Here is a 21,468-nt window from a genome sequence, read left to right on the forward strand (position 1 = left end):
AAGACAGCCTTACCTATGTATCCTAGTGCACAGGCCAGGGGAAGAACCAGGTCTTAGCACCTTACAAAAAACCAGCAAGGTCGCCATAATCTGCATCTCAGAAGAGATGCTGTTCCATAGTACAGCGTTCCTTGACCGGCTTGGCGGACCAGCAGAGGCAGCGGGGAGGGGAGGGGATGGTTTTGTGTGTGCATGTGCGTGCTACTTTCATAAATGCAGTTTCACACATGTTCGCCCACCACTTCCACAGCTCAGTTCCGAATGGGGATTAGTGATTCCTACCGTAGAATAAGAGAATAACAGAAGAGATCTTGGAAGTCTTTTAGTCCAACACCTATCTCAAGCAGGAGACCCTATCCCATTTCAGACGTGGTTGTCTTCTTAAAAACCTCCAGTGATAGAGAATTTACAACTTCTGAAGGCAAGCCATTCTACTGATTAATTGTTCTCATTGTCAGGAAATTTCTCCTTATTTATAGCTTGGATATCTGCTTGATTAGTTTCCATCTATTGCTTCTTGTCCTGCCTTCAGGTGCTTTGGAAAATAGGCTGAGCCCCTCTTCTTTGTGGTAGCCCCTTAGATAGTGGAACACTGCTATCATGTCACCTCTAGTTCTAATGCATAGAGTAGATCAGTGATAGAGAAAGTCTGTTTCCTGGGCTTCATCAGGTAATGTTCTTTGATAGAAGGGACACAGAGCCTAACCACCCTGTCAAATCTCATACAACAGGCAGAAATAACTGGAGACAGGTTATCTTGCAACTTGGCACTGGTCCATGAAGGGCTTTGTAGAGACAACCAGCATCTTGAACTGCATCCAGAAATTCAATAGGAAACACTATTATCTTGCAAAATAGAGATATTAAGACCTATCAAGGCATGCCAGTCACTACTGTGATACCACTTCATTCTGGATCAGCTGTAGCTTCAAGGGCAGCCATATACTGCACTGCAATAATTCAGATGGAAGACAACAAAAAAACAGTACAGCTCACAACAATTTGGATCTGAAATTTCGTTAAGTTATTGTGGTCATAAGTTGAGGAGGCCATGTGACCAGACCTGAACTTTTTAAACGTTTTTATGGCAGTTGCTAAGCAAATCCATTTTTTGCTGTCACAAAGTCACAAAAAGTCCAGTTACTGCCATATGTACAACCAGTCATAAATGCAAGCCAGCTGCCAAACACTCAAAATTCAGTCATGTGACCACTGGAGGGTGACATTTTATGAAAGCTGGAAGTGCTTTATGGGCATAAACTACCATTCTGAAACCATCATAACTTTGAGTGGTTGTTAAATGACTGGTCATAAGTGGAAAACATTAAGGGTTCCTGATCTATGGGTGCAATTAGCACAGAAGATGGATATGCACAATGGTTTTCCTAGCCAAGACTGCTACCTGCTCTTTGAGCAGACGCCCAGGGTGTAGATCAGGGTGTCAAACTGCCAGCCCACGGGCCGGATGCATCATGCTGAAACCGTGCCCACCCCATTGCCAGCAATGTAAAAAAAAATGTGATATGTCGCGACACGTCACATGACGTTGCGAGTTTGACACCCCTGGTGTAGAGGATCCCATCCGGGAAAATGCTACCCTAATCAAAAAGAGAAAAAAGCCCCAAAACTAACAGCTATTCAATCTTACTAGTTTAAATCTGTTCCTTCAATCCAGATTCGCAGAGCCTCCTGAGACAGTAAGTTTTTAGGCACAATTTTAAGTGCTGACTTTAAACTATAAAGCCTTATATAACTTGGCAAACAGAATTGACCAATAAACTGCATACGAAGAATTGCTGACAGTTTAGTATAGCCACCCACAAAACATTGGGGGGGCTCCCATTTTATGGAACAGTTTTCCACAGAAAGTGAGTATTGCCACAATCCTGAGGACCTTCCAGAAGCTGGTTAAAGTAGAGCTCTTCTGAACGGTTTTTTTAATGAATGCAGGGACAGTGAAATGTAATTACGGTATCTTTTTAAATTAAATTAATAATGCTTTTATGATTTCACTCTTTTACTTTATATTGTTGCATTTGGGATGTTTTTATTTTGCAGCAGTTCAAATATATAATAAATAAACACAAAAGCATTAATACAATAGAGACCACATTTAGGCTTTCCCTGGGCTAAGTCGTATCACAAAATTTAAAAAAGCTGCTATAAAAGAACTATTAATACCAAAAATTAACTAAGGTTTCTGAGATTCTCTCAAATTTCTTCCAGGTCACTGTCAGTCAAAGTCATTCAGTCAAGGCATGCAACTTCCAACTTACATTTTCTGATTCAGCTGATGATAAGCTAAATGAGAATATAAAATAAATACAAACATTTCTGTATACCTCACAATAGCTTGATATATTACTGTAAATGAAAATAAGTTAGAAAACAGGAAAATGAGTGCTGCTGAGCTGCAGTAGACTAGATCAAATTTATTTGGTGTTTCATTAATGAGAAAATCTAACACAGTCGTCCAAATCAATATTTGTTGCTTGAAAATAATTGCAGGGGCAATTGAGTATTAACTGCTCAAATTTTAGCCTCACAAACTAAATTTAAAATAAAAATGGGCAAAGCAAGTAAGTAATATGCAACAGAGAAGCATTTAACATAACCACATGAAAAATGCAATTTTTTTAACCAAATTAGAAGAATTTTATTTTACATAGAACAAAATAATATTTCAGGATTCCTGTTAAGTAACTTTCCCAGTATTACTTAACCACTCAGACTTTTCACATAAAAGGATCTGTTTTAAAAATGCCTATTTTTAAGATATTTTAATTCCCTGAACTTCTTTTAAATAAAACCAATTCACAAGAATATGGCTTTGATGAAACAAAATGTGTTTGTCTATTGCTATATTGAGGATTCAAAAAGAAATGCTCCTTTTATTATTCACTTCCAGTATACTCCAACATGATAAATACATTACCAAGACAGTCTCCTATTTTTAATATTCAAATATCACCACATAGCTACTTAAACGGATGTAGGGGGGGGAAGAAGAGAAACAGTAGTGCGCTTCAAAAATGATTCAGAATTTGTCTAGCTTCTAGAAACCTACTGTATGAAGGCTACGCTAAGAAACACAAATCCAGAAGCATTTAGGCCAGTGGTTCTCAACCTGTGGGTCGGAACCCCATTTGGGGTCGAACAACCATTTCACGGGGGTCGCCAAACAAGGCTGTCCGCCATTTTTTTTCCTTTCTTTGGCCACGCCCCTGGAACCTGGTGATGTATAAGTGGTTGGGGGTCACCACAACATGGGGAACTGTATTATGGGGTTGCGGCATTAAAAAGGTTGAGAACCACTGATTTAGGCCATGCTGATGAATAAACTGATACATCTGGTAACTTGAACAATTCCAAAGATCTGTTCCAAAGTTCAGCAAGTTACCCATTCAGGGACAGAGTGTTCTATGGTAGCTCCAACTGGAAACACCTTTAAGAAAGTCACTCGGTGCTTACCTTATTATTTTCAGCACTGTGCAAGAACCAGTTTTATTCTCTTACACCTTTTAATTACCCACTTTTGCTGTTTATTTTTGAGCAGTTTTATTACTAAGTCAGATTTGAGTTACATCTTTTTTTTTAAATCCTTGTCTTTAACAGCTACATTTTCTTTACTTTAATGGGAACTATGTTTTTATTTAGAGTAACCTTTAGGGCAATGTAAGCAATTATGTCCCTCATAACCCCCACCAATGGTTATCCTGGCTATAGCTAAGGTGAGGGTCAGGAAACTACAACAATCCTGCCTTCTGTTATCATGGGATTAGCACTATTTAGGAGAAAATATTACAATTTCATTTACTCATATTAGCCACACCTAAGAGCCTAAGAAGACAAGTGGAAGAAACCAAGATTCCTCACTTCATAATTTGTTTAAGGAATTCACTATTTTTAAGCAATAATGCATATTAAACTCCTTACAAAAGCTAATTATTTTATTTTATTATTTTATTTTAACTAAGGAGAAATTTCCTGACAGAACAAGTAATCAGTGGAACAACCTGCCTCCAGAAGTTGTGAATGCTCCAACATTGGAGGTTTTTAAGAAGAGACTGGACAATCATTTGTCTGAAATGGTATAAAGTTGCCTGCCTGAGCAGGGGGTTGGACTAGAAGACCTTCAAGGTTCCTTCCAACTCTATTATTATTGTTACTATTATTATATGCAGCTTTAACCAAAATATCTTATTTACAAGTGTACAATTTATCATGCTACATTAAATATTTTTCTAATTTCCTTCCCATTCAGAAGGTATATTCATGACATTTAGTCTATGGAGAAAATTCCCAACTATCCCACACATGGGTAGAAATTCAAAGATTCTTTTTTCACAGCATTTCTGAAATATTCCATGCTTTTCCAAAATACATCAAAATAAAAAGTATAGCCTTTATTACCAAATAGAGAATTGCATTACAGAATGATGCCTGTAATACAGAGGGCAGTAATAAATCCTGATTCCCTGATTTTTGAGTTAGGAGAAGGAAATTTTATATTTTAATGCCTACAAGACCATTGAAAATTAATGGATCATAGTCGTATCTAAAGCTTTGAAAACAATAATACAATACTACAAGACCTATTTTAAAATACTGAACAGGGTCACATAATACATTAAGATATAAAATAAACCAGCCACATCATCACTTAGCATTATGTGTTAGCTCAATCATGTGTCGGTGTATTTCTTTTTAATTTTGGATGTCACAATGAAATAAAAATGTCGGCAAAATATAAAAGTTCAGAAGATACTACATGAAGATTGAAGATTAATCATATAATAAACAAAACTAGAAATTTTCCAGGACAATGTGGTTCCCATTTACTTATCTACTCATTATGCCAAGTAAAATGCACACTCTCAAGCCATATCCATACACTGCTTAAAAAACACGAGAATCAGTTAAGAGTATAGGTACAGAAGAAAATTTATACAAAAGATTTTCACTATATCTTCAGCAGTTTTATTACATTTTAATAACAATGGAGATTCTGATGTAATAAACTGAGCTATATACCAGTCAAACTGGATTATTTCAAAGTTATAATATTTGTTAGATGACTATTATTAAAAGTGTGATTTATGTCTATATAGTGAAGTCACAGCTTCTTGAGGTAAATAGGGTAATTATATTTAAATTTGGACCAATGTATCTATTTTTTTGAAGAGAGAGGAAAAGACATATAACAATATAATATATTCTCCATGTATTTCTCCATGTATTTCTCCATGTATACAGTGGCAATCCTGCAAAGATTTCAGTGTTTGTATGTATGTATATATATATATGTATGTTAACTATAAAAATAAATTTTAAAAACCAGAAAACCAAAACAGAAAAAGTTGGTGATGTTTTAGATTGTTTGTTACACGTATTTTAATGTTCAGAATATATATTTTCCATAAACCTAAAAAAATCCTTTCTACAATCCTATAATTCCCATTCTTAAAACCCATTTACAGGAAATATTTTTTCATTTAATATGCTGTATCTTTAAAACAAAGTCTAATGTGACATTCACATTTTTATATTTCAAGTTCTGTAAAAGTAACACATCAAGATTAGATTTCATTAAAGTCAATGTAACACTAAATATGACTTCTATTTTCACTAATGTCAGTGGAAATTAAATTTAATTAATCTGGATTTAATCCATTGTGTCTAAATATCAATGGAATATTGCAAACAAGCACAAAATGTTTTGTTCATATATCATAGTTTCTATAATTTATTGGGTTCACGATTCCCGGATCTATAAACTAAATCACCCAGACCAAGTTCATATGACATTTTAGGGTAAAATGCAGTCCACTAATTTGGGGCTCCATGTATCATCAAACTAAGGCAGTGTCGATAGTTATTAAGAGCATAGCTAGAATTAGAAATTGGAGGAAACTCAAGGATGTTGCTGCAAGCATCCCATACTAATGAATACTCTCCATACCTGGAAGTGTTGTATCACTTGTCATTTCTTGTGACATCATGACAATGTATTTTACTACATCTGCTGTATGTCATTATCAATTACCTCTGAAAAAACAGAACAATCTTACAAAGTTTTAATATTACAATAGCAAGTAACTTTTATTACATATTCTTTACATTTATACAATCTAGTCAGTTACATCAATGTAAACCACACGTAATTTACTTACCTACTGACAAAATACAAAAATTGCTTTGGTTTAAAAGCAAAGACTATCTGCTTAAGAATTAAATTATTTTTAAACATTTGTAGATGTGAAGAGAGAAATGAAAAAAAAAAAAACAATAATGACACCATGTTTAAAATACCAGTACTTGAATGGGTTCTCTCTACATCTCTATCTACTGTACTAGTTATTGTAAGACCGGCTTTATCTCAAATGGAGAGTGTGCTACAAAGATATAATGTACAATAAATATACTGAGGAAAAAACTTTACATTTTTCTGTATTTTATTTAAAAGCCTGTTAGAAAACAAAATGAACCCTAGAAAGGCAATCAAGAAAAACTGCAGAAATTTTCATAGAACCCAAAGGGTTCTTCTTAAGTATGAAGAGTTTTAGAATCAAGTAGCTTCATAAAGGTCTCCCACACTATCAAATTCTTATCTCCACTACTCGGCAAGTCTATGTCAGAAACAAGATGCCAATCAAAATAATATTGAAGCTATAGCCAATCCCTGAAGCATCCTTCTTCTCAATAAATGGCACTGCAGTACAAAATGTGTCAGTAGGTCATTCAAAAAGAAACCACACCCAACCAAGACATATTAAACTATAGACCCTCTTTCTGGTTTATGGTCAATCATACTGTATGATGAGATGCAATTCCCCCGGTTGATCTATGCTTCTGGTTCAGCATTCAGCATTTCTTTTTGTTTCAGTCATTTGGGAGTGGGAGGCAAATTCAACCTGAAATAATCTCAGGTTACTCATAGCAGGTATCCTTTTTTCTATACTATCCTAAGTCAGTAGGTGTAGAAATGTATTTGTATGATACCAACATAGACTTGAATTACATTCAGAGATTAACTATAAATTATGATACAAAATATAACCCTTTGCAAACTCTATTATGGAAAATTAAAAATTAAACCGAAAAGACAAAAAACATCCCAGAACATTCTAAACAAGGTCAAGAAAATCCTGACGCTACAGATTTTTGATCCTATCTGCAACACCGCAAGAAATAAAAGATCCATTATGGTCCTAAAGCCTTACGGGATCCGACTGCAAATGCATATGTTCATGACAACCAAGGCAACAGGAGAGTACTCACAATCACACCTATACAAAATATGAAGTTTCCCGAGCCCCATTTAGCACTACCGAGAGGATCTGGAAGGACCTAATCCAGCCCATCTTTTCCAGATCCCCCAAACCAAAACTAGTCAACCGCGTTTCCCGCTGGATCCCAACCACAACCCACTGGAAGTGCTGAATTCACCCCCAAATAAGCAAGCCCGGCACTGCAACTTTTCGCTCAACAGCCGCCGTAAGAAGCGATGTTCCCGGGAGGGCGGCTCGGACAGCTACATCCACGCGGCCCTCACTTTCAACGCTTCCGAGACTGGGTTAAAATCCGCGGGGAAAAGGGCTCCCTTTCCCAAGCCCCCTCCCGGCATTTCATCTCCATCCCGTCGCGCTCGCTACCCAAATACCGGGGCTCCTCCCCTCACGCACGGGGGACTCCTCCCTCTTCGTCTCCTCCTCCTCCCCCGGGGGGCACTGACCGGGGTCCCCTCCCGCCTCACCTGTCATTGAGCTGGTCCTCGGTGCCCGGCAGCGGGTGCACCACGAAGTGGATCGATGTCATGTTTTGCTCCCCCTCCCTCGAGGGAGGCGGGCAGGAGCCAGGCGCACAAGGAGGAAATGGAGGGGGGGCGGGAGGAAGGACGGGCGAGGGGGAACTTGGCGTCTCCTTCAGGGTGTCGCGGTCACACTCGGGAGCCTTCGCTCCGCACGAGGGAAGTGAGAAAGGCCGGGCAGCGCGGGGCGCAGGAACGGCAGGAAAGGGTTCGGTCAGCACCCCTCTCTCATACGAGCCGCCATCTTAACTTCCAAGCTGCCCCTCGCTTCCCTCCCTCCCTCCGCTGCGCCGGGAACAGAGAGGAAGGTGGGACGTCACCTGAGCAACAGCAAATAGAAAGTCCTCACTAACTAGCGAACCGGCAGTATCCTTGTAAAGTCAGCAAAGATTGGCTGATGGGACTGGGATCGGCGTGCTTACGTCAGACGTAAGCGTTTTAAGGGAAGGAAGGGCTAGGCGGGGGGAGTGTTGCTTTCTTTCTAGAGAGGAGGCGTTAGGGAGGGTACGTGCAGCCTCCGGCGATGGGCGGAGCTTTGATTGCTCGGAGTCCGCGTGGGGGAGGGGGGAGGGGGGAGGGGGGAGGAGAAGCGGTTAGCAGCTTGCTTGCTATCTTCGCGCCGAGGCGATGGTGTTGGAGTCTGTTCTGCTGTTGTGTGAAATCCAGAGGACGGGCTTATCTGGGCAGGTCCATAATGGGACGGAGGGGGGAGAAGACTGCACTTGGTAGCTGCATGCAGGAAACACTTTCGTCTGAAAAAAGAGCTTCGCTTAGCCTGAGTTGCTTTCTCTGTGGAGTTTGCGGTGTATTTGAGGAGTGGGGAGCTTCAAGATACGTGACCATACAAGAGAGCCAGTTTGTGAGTGCCTAACGTGCTGGTCTAAAAATCCAGAGACTGTTCCAGGACTCCCCATAGACATTGAAGCCAGCTGGGTGACCTTGGGCAATCCATTTTTCTGCCCAACCCACCTCACAGGGTTGTTGCTGTTGTGGGGAAAATAGGAATGAGCATTACATATACTTGCTGCCTCGAGTTATTTATAAAAATAATAGAGGCTGGATTAAAAAAAACAAATTGCTGCTGAGTTATCTTTCTTCATATTGATGGTATGTAGATAAGTTCAACAGCAGCTCCCATCCTCCCAAGTATTAATAGCTGTGCTACTTGAAGGTAATGGATGCTGTAAAGGGATATGGTTGTAGTCCAGTCCTTCCCAAACTGAGAGGCCTAACCTGAAATGATGAAAAAAAGAACAAGTAAATGTGAAACTTTTGTTTTTGAATGTGATGGACAGAATTCTGACCAGATTTATTGAGATGTTGATTGAGTTCGTGGCAGCAAAATCTGGTATTTTGCTGAAGAAAATCACTTAAATGTTAAAGTGCATTAAATTACATTGAACGTGTGTTAATTAGGATCAATAAAAATGGCAAGTGCTGGGAGATTATATTGGTAAAGTGGGGTCTGGCTCAGCAATGTGCCACCCCAGATTTTATTCTGGGGACTGCTTGAGGGTGAACTTGAATTAAAAATCCTGCTCCCAGTTCTTTCGCAACCTAACAGCCTAAGGCTCAGTTACCAGGGTTGGATGAGGTGAGAGGAAAAGTGGGAGGGGTGCAGATTTAGCAGATAACTGCTAAATCTAATTGTACAAAGCTGATCCATGAGATTGGAAATCTTTCAGTTAAAGAGGCTCTCACCACTGCCTCTCCTACTACCTTCCCTAGCCCTGTCAGCTATCATTTCAGCTGCTTGGGCAGAGGGGAATTTCCCACTTGGTCTCCAATCCCATGGATCAAATCTATACAATTGGAGATGTGGCAAATAATTAGACTGCCTGTGGAATTTAAATACATTGAGATTCTGGGGGAGGGGGGAAGAGCCATTTTGAAAAAAAAGCTACCTCACTGCCAAAGCAGAATATCTGGGAAATTGCCAGGAATTTAAGGGATGCCTCCTGTGGCATTTTTGGCATCATAATCCATTCTGCAAAATTTGTATCAAGACAAAAGATGGAATACTAACTTTAAATAGAAACTCTTTAAAAATATGTAGCATGTTTTATGCTATGGTTAGATCACAAGAAGGAGCCTTAAGCTTAAAAGAATTCTGCAAAAAGTATTTGAAAATTTAAAATAGCCGATTTATTTTTCTGTTGAAAAGAATACCAAATACAGGCTCTGGTTTATATCTGGAAAACAAGATTTTGTGATTTGAAAGAACATATATGAAGCAGTAATTATTTTTTACCACAAATGGATGAATGATATTGTATACTTCATCTGTCAGGTTTAGAAGTTCCTTAATGGAATAGAACGAAATTTATTGCCTGATGTTCTAAGAGGGTCAATTTACTTTAAATCCTTTCTGCTTCTATAAGAATGTTTTCTTCCTGTAAAGCAGCTTTTAAATGAGCCATCTATGCTTCTCTTAAGCAGCAATTCAAATCCTTTTCATATGTTAAAATTGACTGACTATATGTCATAAATTGGTATTGACTCTTAATGATCTCATTGATAGATTTAATCCAGGAAGATGTGTTCCCAGTCTGGTTCTTCATATGTTGTCAAATCATCCTAAAATTCAGTTGGGACTCCTTCAGTCATTGTGTAAATTTTTTTTTAATGTAGTTCCTAACTCTATGGCATTCCCTCAGTTAAATTAGTTCCTTTATAATAGTTCCCCTAATTATTTCTATAGTCTCTTCCAAGTTAAATATAATACAACACATATAGTACAATACAACACAATATCCATGATAATCCTCAAGTAGCTATGATGGACCAGATTATGAGAACTGAAATCCAATGTATCTGGAATGCATCAGGCTAGGAAAGGCAGTGCTATAAAAGCCTAAAATTCCTGATTGTCATACTGCATTTGAGAATCCAACTACAGTACTTGGTTTTGGTGCTATGAATTGTGCTGCTGTGCTAGAGTTCCTGCTGGTAGTATTGACATAGTACCCCAGTTAGCTCTGAACCAAACTCTTTTTGGTAAAGCTAAAAAAACATAGTCCCTACTAATATTGGAACAGAAGCAGCTCTTATCAGCAAGAAAGGCATGTAGAAGAGTAAGAATCCCTTTCCAAGGAGAAACAAAGCAGCTCATCCACCAGGAAAACTTGTACTATAAAAGGCCTTTGAGGTGGCATCCTCATTTCAGTTAATATCCCATCTCTGTATTTCTAACAGGAAACTCAAAGTGATCATCAAAACTATTTTAAAAATACTCAAACTACAGTCTTATTATAAATACATATCTTAAAAAGTATTGCAGTTCTATATAATGATCCTATATAAAGGATCCACCCAAACATGCAAAAAACCTGGGACACACTTTTCAAGTCACTGGAATTTTCATCAGACAACATATTATTTAAAACAAAAAAATGGGGCAGAAAGGATTTTAAAGAACATGGACTTATTCATGGACCAAATGATTAAATAAAAGAGGTAGCAGAAATGATTAAATAAAAGAGGTAGCAGAAACATGAATAAACTAGATTGAGGTGCCATGTTGTTTTCACGTGGCAACTAAACCTGTTAGAATAAACATAATGGCAAATCCCTCCATTTTTAAAAATGCACACTTCAGTTGTTAACTTGGAATCTTAGGTAAAATGTGCATAATTGAAATTGTGTCTCTGCTGCCATCTTTTGGTCAATTAATAAACATTCCAATGTCAAGTTGCCAAAATATGGGTGAGGGCTGCCAGGTCTTCCTACCAGTTTGACCAATCAGACTTGAAAGATTTCTATTCTTAACTGCCAATTTCAATAATGGTAGTCTTGGTCTTCCTGTGAATTTCCTAGTCTGATTTACCCTAGGCCAAGTCTGCAACCCTATTCAATAAGTTTATGCTAATAACAATATATGTGTGTGGATAGATAGATAGATAGATAGATAGATAGATAGATAGATAGATAGACAGACAGACAGACAGACAGACAGACAGACAGACAGACAGACAGACAGTGCATCGGAGATGAGGTAAGTTTAGTGATAGAGATATTACAAAACAATAGCTGATTGAAGGCTTCCTTTTTTGAGGAGGATATACTGTCCGAAAGCTATTTTCTTTAGTTGTCATTGAGCAGTTTTGCTTCCCAATGTTATTGCCAACTTTTAGTGTGCTAATCTACATTCTTGTGTCTAAATGTTTTATAGCTGAGCCTGGCATTATGGTAGGGAGCAAATTAATACAATTTTCCAATAAAAACAATATGGCCCACGGTATTATTTTTGCTTCCTGGACACATGCTTACTCCCTTAGATATTAAACAATGGCAAAATATAATTCTTCAGTTTACCATCATAGTTTTCGAACAAGAAAATATGGAGGATTTTTTTAAAATCCATGAAGAGGGATTCTGAGCAGCCACTTGTGAAAAACGACATTCCTACATTGGAAAGACACTGCATGCTGTTGATTGATACTTGTCATAAGATTTGTCAGTTATTACAGTCCTATAAGATCTCCAAGCATATTCAGGATGTATCATTTAATTTAATTTCATGTATTAGGAAGAACTAGTTCTTTTCACTAATTTTTAGATTTTATGCATTTCTTCCTGCACAACAGTCCTGGTAATATTTTGGGTTTTGGCAACAATTCCCAGCATTAATTTTTAGTTTTCCTTTTCAGTGTGGTTCTTATCCACATAGGTAATCTTCGACTTATAACCATTTATTTTAGTGACCGTTCAAAGTTCAAACAGCACTAAAAAAAAGTGACTTATGGCTGATTTTCACACTTAAAACCACAAGCAGTGTTCCCATGGTCATATGATTAACATTTAGGGGCTTGGCAAATAGCTTGTATTTCTGACAGCTGGTCTGTTCCAGGGTCATGTGATCATAGCTGGCTTCCAACAAACAAAGTCAATGGGTGAAATCAGATTCACTTAAAAACTATGGCACGAAAGATCATAAAATGGAGTGCAACTCACTTAGCAAGTGGCTTGCTTAGCAGTGGAAATTCTGAGCTCAGTTGTGGTCATAAGTAGAGGACTACCTGTATTTAATAATACAACCCTATGTATGTCTAAGTAGAAAAAAATTCTGTTGACAATAATGATTAGGGTGACTATTGTCTTGCTATTAGTTTTGCTATAAAATAACTTGGTTTATTTGAGTATCATGCATCAAGATGCAGCGAAAGAACACCACCTATTGCCATGTCTCAAATTGAAAAATAGAGGGAATAATATAGTTAATGGCGGGATTCACACACAGAAATCAGCCAGTACTGTAAAAAGTCACCGGGAGCCAGTTTTATATCAGATGCAGACTGTAAAGCTTTGTTATTTATTACCTGCAAATCAGGAATCCTGGCTTAGTCCTCTTTTTGAAAACTCATTTCAACAACCATTTTTTTTCCCTGAGATTTTTCTAAATTCATTGAAAAACACTCAGCCTTGTATTCGTTGGAAAACACTAAACAGGTATTGATAAATTGCTTCTAGCAAAAGTAGCCAAATCAACACGATCAGTCAATTGCATTGACACGATGCTTATTCACTGATAATACACATTTTATAAGTTGTCAGTAAATAATTAATATTACTGATTTTAATAGTTTTGCAGAGTAAATTATAAGACATTCTGGAAGTGTCCATAGTGGATTGCTTTCCCTTTGGGAAATAGGATGATGTTAACGTAATGCAAAGTAGACTCTATTTGCACATTTAAAAGTATTATATTTATTCTCCAATAAAATCAGTTCTATCTGTAAGTAGATGCTGCTTACAGACATGCATTTAACAGAATATTTTGTTTATTCCTCAATCATGTCCAGTTCTCAGAGACTGCTTAGACAAGTTTTTTGGCAAGGTTTTTCAGAAGTGGATTGTCATTGCCTCCTTGCCAGGGGCTGAGAGAGGGTGACGGATCTAAAATCACTCACTTGGCTTCATGTCCAAGACGGGACTAGAACTCATACCCTCCCTGTTTCTAGCTTTATGTCTTTACCAAACCAAAGTGGCCGTAACAGAAATTAAATTAACATTTCATTAGTAATTGTGGTGACATGTAAAATTCTATCAGTTGTTGGATATGCTGTATGTAGCCACCAAATTAGGAACTCTAGTTTTTTGAATATGTACTTCAGTTAATGATATTAGTGTTCTAACCATTTACTAATAATAGCTCAGTATTATATTGGTAATGAAGAGATAACTGGGCAATCTTGGCTAATGCTTTATAACTATTTTATTATGCAATATTATGCCTACAATTCTATCATAGCTTCAGTCACCAAAACCCTCACCTCATCAGAATTTGATACTTCAGTAGCTCTTAGCCTCCAGACCACTGCGAAAGAGTGAAAACTCAATCTTTTGTTAGCCCTGCAAGATAAATCAGACTATGAATCCAATGTCATAAAGGCCAATACTACTTTTACTGTAAAGCTATAGTAAAAGAATCTTCCAAGTCTAAATGGAAGATTTTATTTTTTTATGTTTCCTTTTATCTTTCATGAGAACTCAGGAAGGTCTTGTCTAAGATGTTTACTCAAGCAACATCCCTGCCCTGGACTCTGTACCCCTTTATCTGACTCTTGTTTTGATAGTGGCTCTTTGTCCTGTCCCTCAACACCATTCTTTATACCCTCTACACCAGGGGTGTCAAACTGCCAGCCCATGGGCCAAATGCGTCATACCGAAACCATACCCACCCTGTTGCCGGCAATGGAAGAAAAGTCGGAATACATCGCAACACGTCATGTGACGTTGCGAGTTTGATACCCCTGCTCTACATCTTGTTACTTCTCATCCAGGCTTATGATAACTAAGGTCTATCTGACCATAGCAAGAAAGTTATAGACTGGGTTAAATAGCAATCACAGAAATATCTTTTGGACAGCACTGGCTTAATGGCCTTGAAACAGAGATGAGCACCTATAGTCAGCAAGGATGAGTGGAGTAAAACCCACAGGGACTCCTCCTAAACAGCTATCATATTGAACCCCAAATGCTTTCAAATAAATCATTCTTCTTTTGAAAAAGCTTTTTGTTTGTTATGAGATTTTGATCAAAAAGTATAAGGGCTAATTTGGAACTGAAGGTTATCAATAATGCAACATTATTTTTAGCCCCAGACTATAACTTTATGACCATATATTGTCAATCCATTTCAGTTTTCGGGATACACTTGCTTCCTTTCTATAAATATTTTTTTTCTGAGGCTAGATGATGCCTTGTTGTGACTTATAAAGCTTTGAATTATCATATCCCAACTATTAACACAAACACAAAGTGCACTCCTTATTAAGAGAGCATAAAAATTGTGTGTAATGTAGGCTACTAAACCATAGTATTCAATAAAAACCGCACACTTGACACTTTCTGTTAACGAGTTTGTATTTGGTACTCTGGGATATACTGTTTGCTGTTCCCATGGAAATGGTGAGATTGTGACATACTTACACAGTAATGATGTCATAAACGGCATGCTGAAGTACAACTAAAGCATCAGGAGCTAGCTCCTTAATGCAATCTTCTGGCCAGGGCTTGCAAGACCAATTTTTTTTTCCTGACGGGTGCCCTTTTTCAAAGGCTGTACTCGTAAGTGAATATGGTTTAATGCTTTCTAATGGCAACATTCTGTCACGCTTTGGAAACTGTGAGGCGAAATTTAAGGCGAACTGACAGAGAAATGAAAAGGCGTTTAAAGCTTATAGACATGAGTTGCTGCCCTAAAATCTGCGATGTGCAGACTCACTGCCTCTGTGATATAAATCTCCATCCCCAATGTTGCTGCCTTCTCCATCCTTACCCCCATTGCCTGTGTGACATACTATGTTGCCGTCCCTGTCGGCCGCTCTGCCTCTCAACCTTGGAGCGGAAAGCTATTAGAGCTAAAATAGAAGCTGAGCAAGAACTGGCCAGGTAAGTCTGTTTCCTCTTTATTTACTAGATCAAGAACCAGTGGGGAATGAAATGAGAATTAATGGTACTAGTTCCATTGGTCATTGAAAGAGAGGCTGGACATAATTTGTCTTACATGCCTCATATTTTCATTTGGGATGAGGTATAGCCTGTTTTCAAGAAAAAGGCTGCCAGTTCAGTGAAAGTGGCAGTGGCTGTTGGTGGGGGCAAGGAGAGTCAGCATGGCATAGCATCATGGCATCACAACACAAGCCCTGCCCTCTCTTTGTATGTGTCATGACATCACATTGAGCCCCAAAGGATCAGCTGGCTTCATCTGCAGACGAAATTGGTCATTGGGTTTTCAAAGTTTCTCACAACTATTTGACCAAGGTAGCACAGAAATATTGTATGTCACATTGCAAGTCAATGTAAACTACCCAACTATGTATAACTGTTAGCTCTCCCAATTTCACAAATGGAGATGTTACTAGAGATTTAATGATGAGGAATATATTTCTTTGTTTTCCTTCTCAAGGTCTTTGCATTTCTCAATTGATGTATTCCTTGATATTCACGTTTCTATCTTTAGTGCACTGCTAGGGGCCTTTTAACCCATATTATGCAGGAGACACTGAACTATAAATTAGCCCTATGACTGGGTTTGTACAACTAACTAAAATGTAGTTAGCTACGACTCAGGATAAGGGGATTCTACTTGAAAGATGCCCTACAATGCTTATCAATGGGAAATTTGTCACCAGTGGGTGCCTTCAGAGGGCGAGAAATGTTGATCAGAACCACAGTATGGAAGTATCAGATTATGTAGTTCTGATCCATACTAAGGCCTAATACAGGGGTAGGCAACCTTGGCTCTTTTATGACTCGTGGACTTCAACTCCCAGAATTCCTGAGCCAGCCATGCTGGCTCAGGAATTCTGGGAGTTGAAGTCCACGAGTCATAAAAGAGCCAAGGTTGCCTACCCCTGGCCTAATAGAATCCTATAAATGCAAAACTCTACATCATAATAAAAATAACTTGTCCTAATACGATCTCCTTTAAATAATATTGTGGATAATTGAGGTTCAGTGCACACTTTTCCTAATCTCTGAATTCATGGTGAGTATTTTATGTATTTTATGGGATTTTGAGCTAGTATGAAGAGAAATTCCTCATTATCTATTGAAGAAAGCGAAGCAGCTTTATACATTAAATACAAGACATGGCTAGTTCTCTTTTTTTTTTTTTTTTGCACTAAATCTTCGGGAGAATGACGAGGCAAGAAGTGGGGAGCTTGGGAAAAGAAGAGGCTGTTTTGAAAATAGTCTGCGAGCTTCCATAACAAAAAAGCTTGAGAAAACCATAGCTACTGTAGCTGCTTGCAAAGTTGGGAGAAAGAAATGTAAAGTTTAAAACATTGGACATAATATAGAATAAGAATATCTTCCCTGGACTTTCTAGAAGATTATATTTCTCACTATTAAGATTAATGGTATCTATAATAGACTTTATTATTCTAGCCATGCCTTACTCTTGGCTTCACATGAAAAAAATTTTTGGAGGGGAAGAGAGCAGGTAGCTATTGTGGTACGCTGGTGAAAGCCTGATAGAAAAAGAAAAGTTAAATATGATCCGGAATATTATGCCTAATGAAAAATCAAACTACAGCTTGGTCTCTGTCTTCTTCCTAATCAGTCTTCTGAAGAAAACCCCTCACTTTTTTTCAAGACTAATATATTGTTGCTTAGTAATCACAGTCTCAAACCGGAAGCTAGCAAAGGGATGTGTTATTTTTCTCCCTATCAAACAGCAACAAGATTGAGCCCTTTTAATTAAAAATCAGCAAAAGCAAGTTTATTTGTAAAATGCATTTAAATTAGCAACACATCAGAAGTTACATTTGTCTCACAAGGAGACTCTTATATGGAAGGTTCACCTCACCTGGCCATGTTGAATGTGGAGGTCAAGAGTGATTTTCCAACCATTGTGAAGAGCATCAGGTTGCAGAAAGTTGATTCAGCCTGGGAAAACTGGCAAATATGGCTCCTGGTTAAACAGTGTAACATGATGCAACCATTTGTCTACAACAAGGATTCCAGTGGCTGCCTTCTAGCAGCTGAAATCTGATTTATTTAAAGGCAGACTCATACTGAATACATTTTGGCTGGGCAGTCTGAATATAGCTAAGTCTTCAATAGCCAAAGTTCTTTTCTTATATTTAGGACTATATTTTATTTATTACAAAGATTTGCTTGCTGTTTGATTCAAAATAGATTTACATTCTGAGTCCATAAAAAAAGGCAGAATTTACTGGTACATTTTAAAGATGTATCTATTCTGATATCACCATTTTGTCCAAATTTACATATTGCATTAAGTCAACTGGTAATGGCAAGAGTATTGTAGTGAGTATGGCCCAGTGAGCCTGGACAATTGTATATTTAAGAAGCCATTCTGATTAGTCACTTGACAGCCACATACCTACCTGATGGAAATTGTTAGTTTGAGGTTATACATGACTATATAATTAGATAGCCCAATGGAAAATAGATATAGATATAAAAGTTTCATTGTGACGTGTAATATTCATTTGAAAAATGAGAAACTTGTGATTGAATAAATATTTTAAAAGTCTTCAAGTTTTCTTCATCTCCTGGAAACTTCATGGACAGTTCCATGCAATTGTCTTGACAAAATTCCAAAATAGTTTATTAGTGCATTTTCCAAGATATGTATATAGTTGTGTATAGGGTGCTTTTAAAAAAAAGTTTTCCCTCTTAGCCTAAATTGTCCTGATACTTCTGAATAAGGTCTCACCTTATCTGAACTAAGGGCCAGTTTATCCTGTTTAAAGTACCCAATCCACAAATCATACTAACTCTGTGGAGTCCTTGGTGCTTTCTAAACTTGATTGTTTGCTTGCAGATTTTCATTAACTGACAAACAACCAAGCTAGGGAATACTAAGGAGGTCAACCTGAGCTACATATATTCTCTTCTGTTTGTTTTTTTACCTTATAATGCTATTTTTTTAGCATTAACAAAGTAGATAGATTTACATCACACTTAGCATTGTGCAAATAAGAGCCTAGCAAAAAAGAGTATTCTGAAACACAATTTGCATCATACATTTTCCCAATTCTTTTTTTAGCATCCTTTGATAATCTTTCAGCATTTTCTAAGCTAGAGCATCCCAATTTTCCCCCTAATAAAATTTGTGTGGATGTTTCTTGTGTATAATCATGTCAGTAATGCCAACACTGACAGGAATTTCACTAATCTGTTATTACTAACCTCAGTAGAATATAGATGAGTTCAGCTCTGAAACATTTCTTTTAATCTCTACAGCTTAGTTTCCAGCAACATTTGAGATGTATTAACTTCTGCTGCTAAGTACTGAACTTTGTATATCATCAGATTTGTATAGGATATTCTAATATTTAAATTGGTATGTTGCACTCTTATCCTCTTCTTTGTTATAATTGCAGGATTCGAAGAAGGGTTTGTAAAATGATGGCAGCATGTAGTCGCCCAAAGCTTTTAGCTTTAATGGATGTTAAAGGTTTTGACCCAGAAGACATTACAGTGAAAGTGCAAGATGGGAAGGTTAAAGTTTGTGCTGAACATGAAGAAGAATTTAAGACTTGTAGAGGGAAGGAATACAACTATTCAACTGTCACCAAGGAGATCTGTTTACCACCAGGAATTTGTGAGAATGAAGTAACATACACCATAGGACCGACCAGTCTTGTGAGGATAGAATCACCTTGCTGTGTGCCTCCTTGTTGTCTCCTTGGTCTTCTTTAAACATTGGGCAACCAGCTCTGGTAGCTGTACAGTGCAAGGATGGGACACACTGGGACCTCATGAAAACGGCATTTTTTCAGCATTGCCCTTTGATCATGTGTTAGGAAATGTGTAAACTTCTTCCAACAATGACAGTGTTGCACATCAATCGGTCTGACTGTACATTTTTTTCTGGGGGGGGGGGGAATGTTATTTGTTCCTTGAAGAAGGTCTGCTTAGTTGGCAGTTGAAACAGGGATAGAAAATAGTATTTTTATTTTTCTTAAGAAAGCTTTAGAGAAGGGAAGCAACTCAATAACCGGACACATGCTTTGGCACTTCCATTTAGAAAGGGATTAAATAACGGGGCAGGTAAGACTATATGCCAAAGCCGCTGGACAGTTGCTGCTAGTTAGAATAGAAGGAACTGGACTTAATGGCAAATAGTCTGACTGAAGGCAACTTAACTTCTTCATTTTTAAACTTGTAGTATAATACAAAGAAACTGGTGCCAAAGCAGCTTTCAATGAAATATGGACATTGGGTATTCCAACCTAGTATTAGACCCTTACAGCCTTTCATGGTGATATGCCTTTTGACATTTATTAGGTTTGAAAAGAAATTTGGAGTTCTAGTTCTCAGGCTACATCCCATACAGGGCCAAACAGAGTGAAACAACCTCATAAAGTGCACACTGATGGTTGACATGATGGTGAGGGAAGAAGCTCTGTACATCCCCTGACTTGCCTTGTACCCTCCACAAGGTATCCTGCTGTTTTAAAAGTGGTAGAAGGGATAATCTATCTCTAGTGGGAAAGTAAAATTTAGCTGATGATCTCTATGGGCTTCCCACCCATAACTTCCCCCAGCATCATGTCTTTTGCCTCAAGTTACAAAATGCCTGGGCTGACTTTGCCCTTCTGCATTTGATTTGGTCTCAATCTTCCTAGAGTCCTTTGCCTCATTCCAGGGTTATGTGGCCTTCTGGTACAATATTACGTGTAGCACAGTTCTACATATATCCATGCAGAAGTCAATCCCGTTGAGATCAATGGAAGATTTCAGGTAAGTAGTTCAGATTCCAGGCTGGTTTGCCTTATATCCAGGGGAAATGGCAGGACAGCAAAAGAAAAAAAAACCTTTTGAATCCAAAATTAGCACATTTTTGAATGACAACAAAGAAATGAACAGCATAAGTTGGAGGGAATCTTACTCCAGCAGCTGTCATGGTCCATATAAATTAGAGTTTAATTCCAAAATTCCCCATCCACCATTACTGGCTGGAGAATGAGAATTGGGGCCTACACATATTGCCATGGAATTAGAATGTGGAATTCCAGTAATGTAAAATAGTAACATTTTATGTTTAAAAAAATCTCACTTGAAGTATGTTTTAATCTGGTGCTAAAATAAACCCCCCCCCCCCGCCAATCCACATAAATTAGGGTTGAACTTTCTATCTGGTAAAATCACTGCTTATGCAAAGAGCATTTCTATGCAAATAATTTATCCTATTGCCAGATAATATTTAATTTATAGGATGGCTACATACAGTGTATCACATAGTTTGCTAAATATAATAACAAGGCAGCCTTGTTCTGAAATTTTATACAAGATAAATTTAGTTTAAAAAAAAAAACCCTGCCAATTTCCACCACTTGTCCATGGTATTGATTTTCTGATATTTCCATCATATATTTTTAGTGGTGTATTTTTTTCCTCTATACAGTATCCCACACTTCCGATTTTTCCAATCTTGTCACCTCTTATCACAGAGATCAGAAATATACATCCTGAAGACTCAAAGCTAGACCAAAGCCTTAAGTGACCCCTAGGGGCCTCTAAAAGGTTTTGCCAAATTGTTATTCTTGTTTACAACAGAAATTAATATAATTGTGTTTGACAAGGGAAATAAATCAACTGCAAACAATACATAAATGGTAACAAACAGATCAAATAGATGAAATCATATACATAAATGGTAACAAACACAGGCCAAA

The 21,468-nt window shown here is 37.7% G+C and overlaps 2 protein-coding genes across 7 annotated transcripts in view; one reads left to right on the forward strand and one right to left on the reverse strand.

The window, feature by feature from the left end:
• Positions 1-8,102, reverse strand: part of UBR5 (ubiquitin protein ligase E3 component n-recognin 5) — an 89,009-nt gene extending 80,907 nt beyond the window's left edge. For all 6 annotated transcript variants that reach the window (XM_039328900.1, XM_039328899.1, XM_039328895.1 and 3 more), the window contains exon 1: positions 7,757-8,102. In XM_039328900.1, the coding sequence (XP_039184834.1) occupies positions 7,757-7,818 (62 nt within the window). In that variant the 5' untranslated portion in view covers positions 7,819-8,102. The remainder of the gene's footprint in view (positions 1-7,756) is intronic.
• A 7,155-nt stretch (positions 8,103-15,257) lies between these two features.
• Positions 15,258-19,637, forward strand: ODF1 (outer dense fiber of sperm tails 1). The gene is made up of 2 exons (XM_039328924.1): positions 15,258-15,703; positions 19,171-19,637. Exons 1-2 carry the CDS (start codon positions 15,408-15,410, stop codon positions 19,487-19,489), a joined length of 615 nt encoding a protein of 204 aa, XP_039184858.1. The 5' UTR covers positions 15,258-15,407; the 3' UTR covers positions 19,490-19,637.
• The last annotated feature ends 1,831 nt before the right edge of the window (positions 19,638-21,468 follow it).

Source organism: Crotalus tigris, unplaced genomic scaffold (assembly GCF_016545835.1).
Source record: "Crotalus tigris isolate CLP2741 ecotype Arizona unplaced genomic scaffold, ASM1654583v1 scf7180000024384.25900115:4084858, whole genome shotgun sequence".
Taxonomy (NCBI): Eukaryota; Metazoa; Chordata; class Lepidosauria; order Squamata; family Viperidae; genus Crotalus; species Crotalus tigris.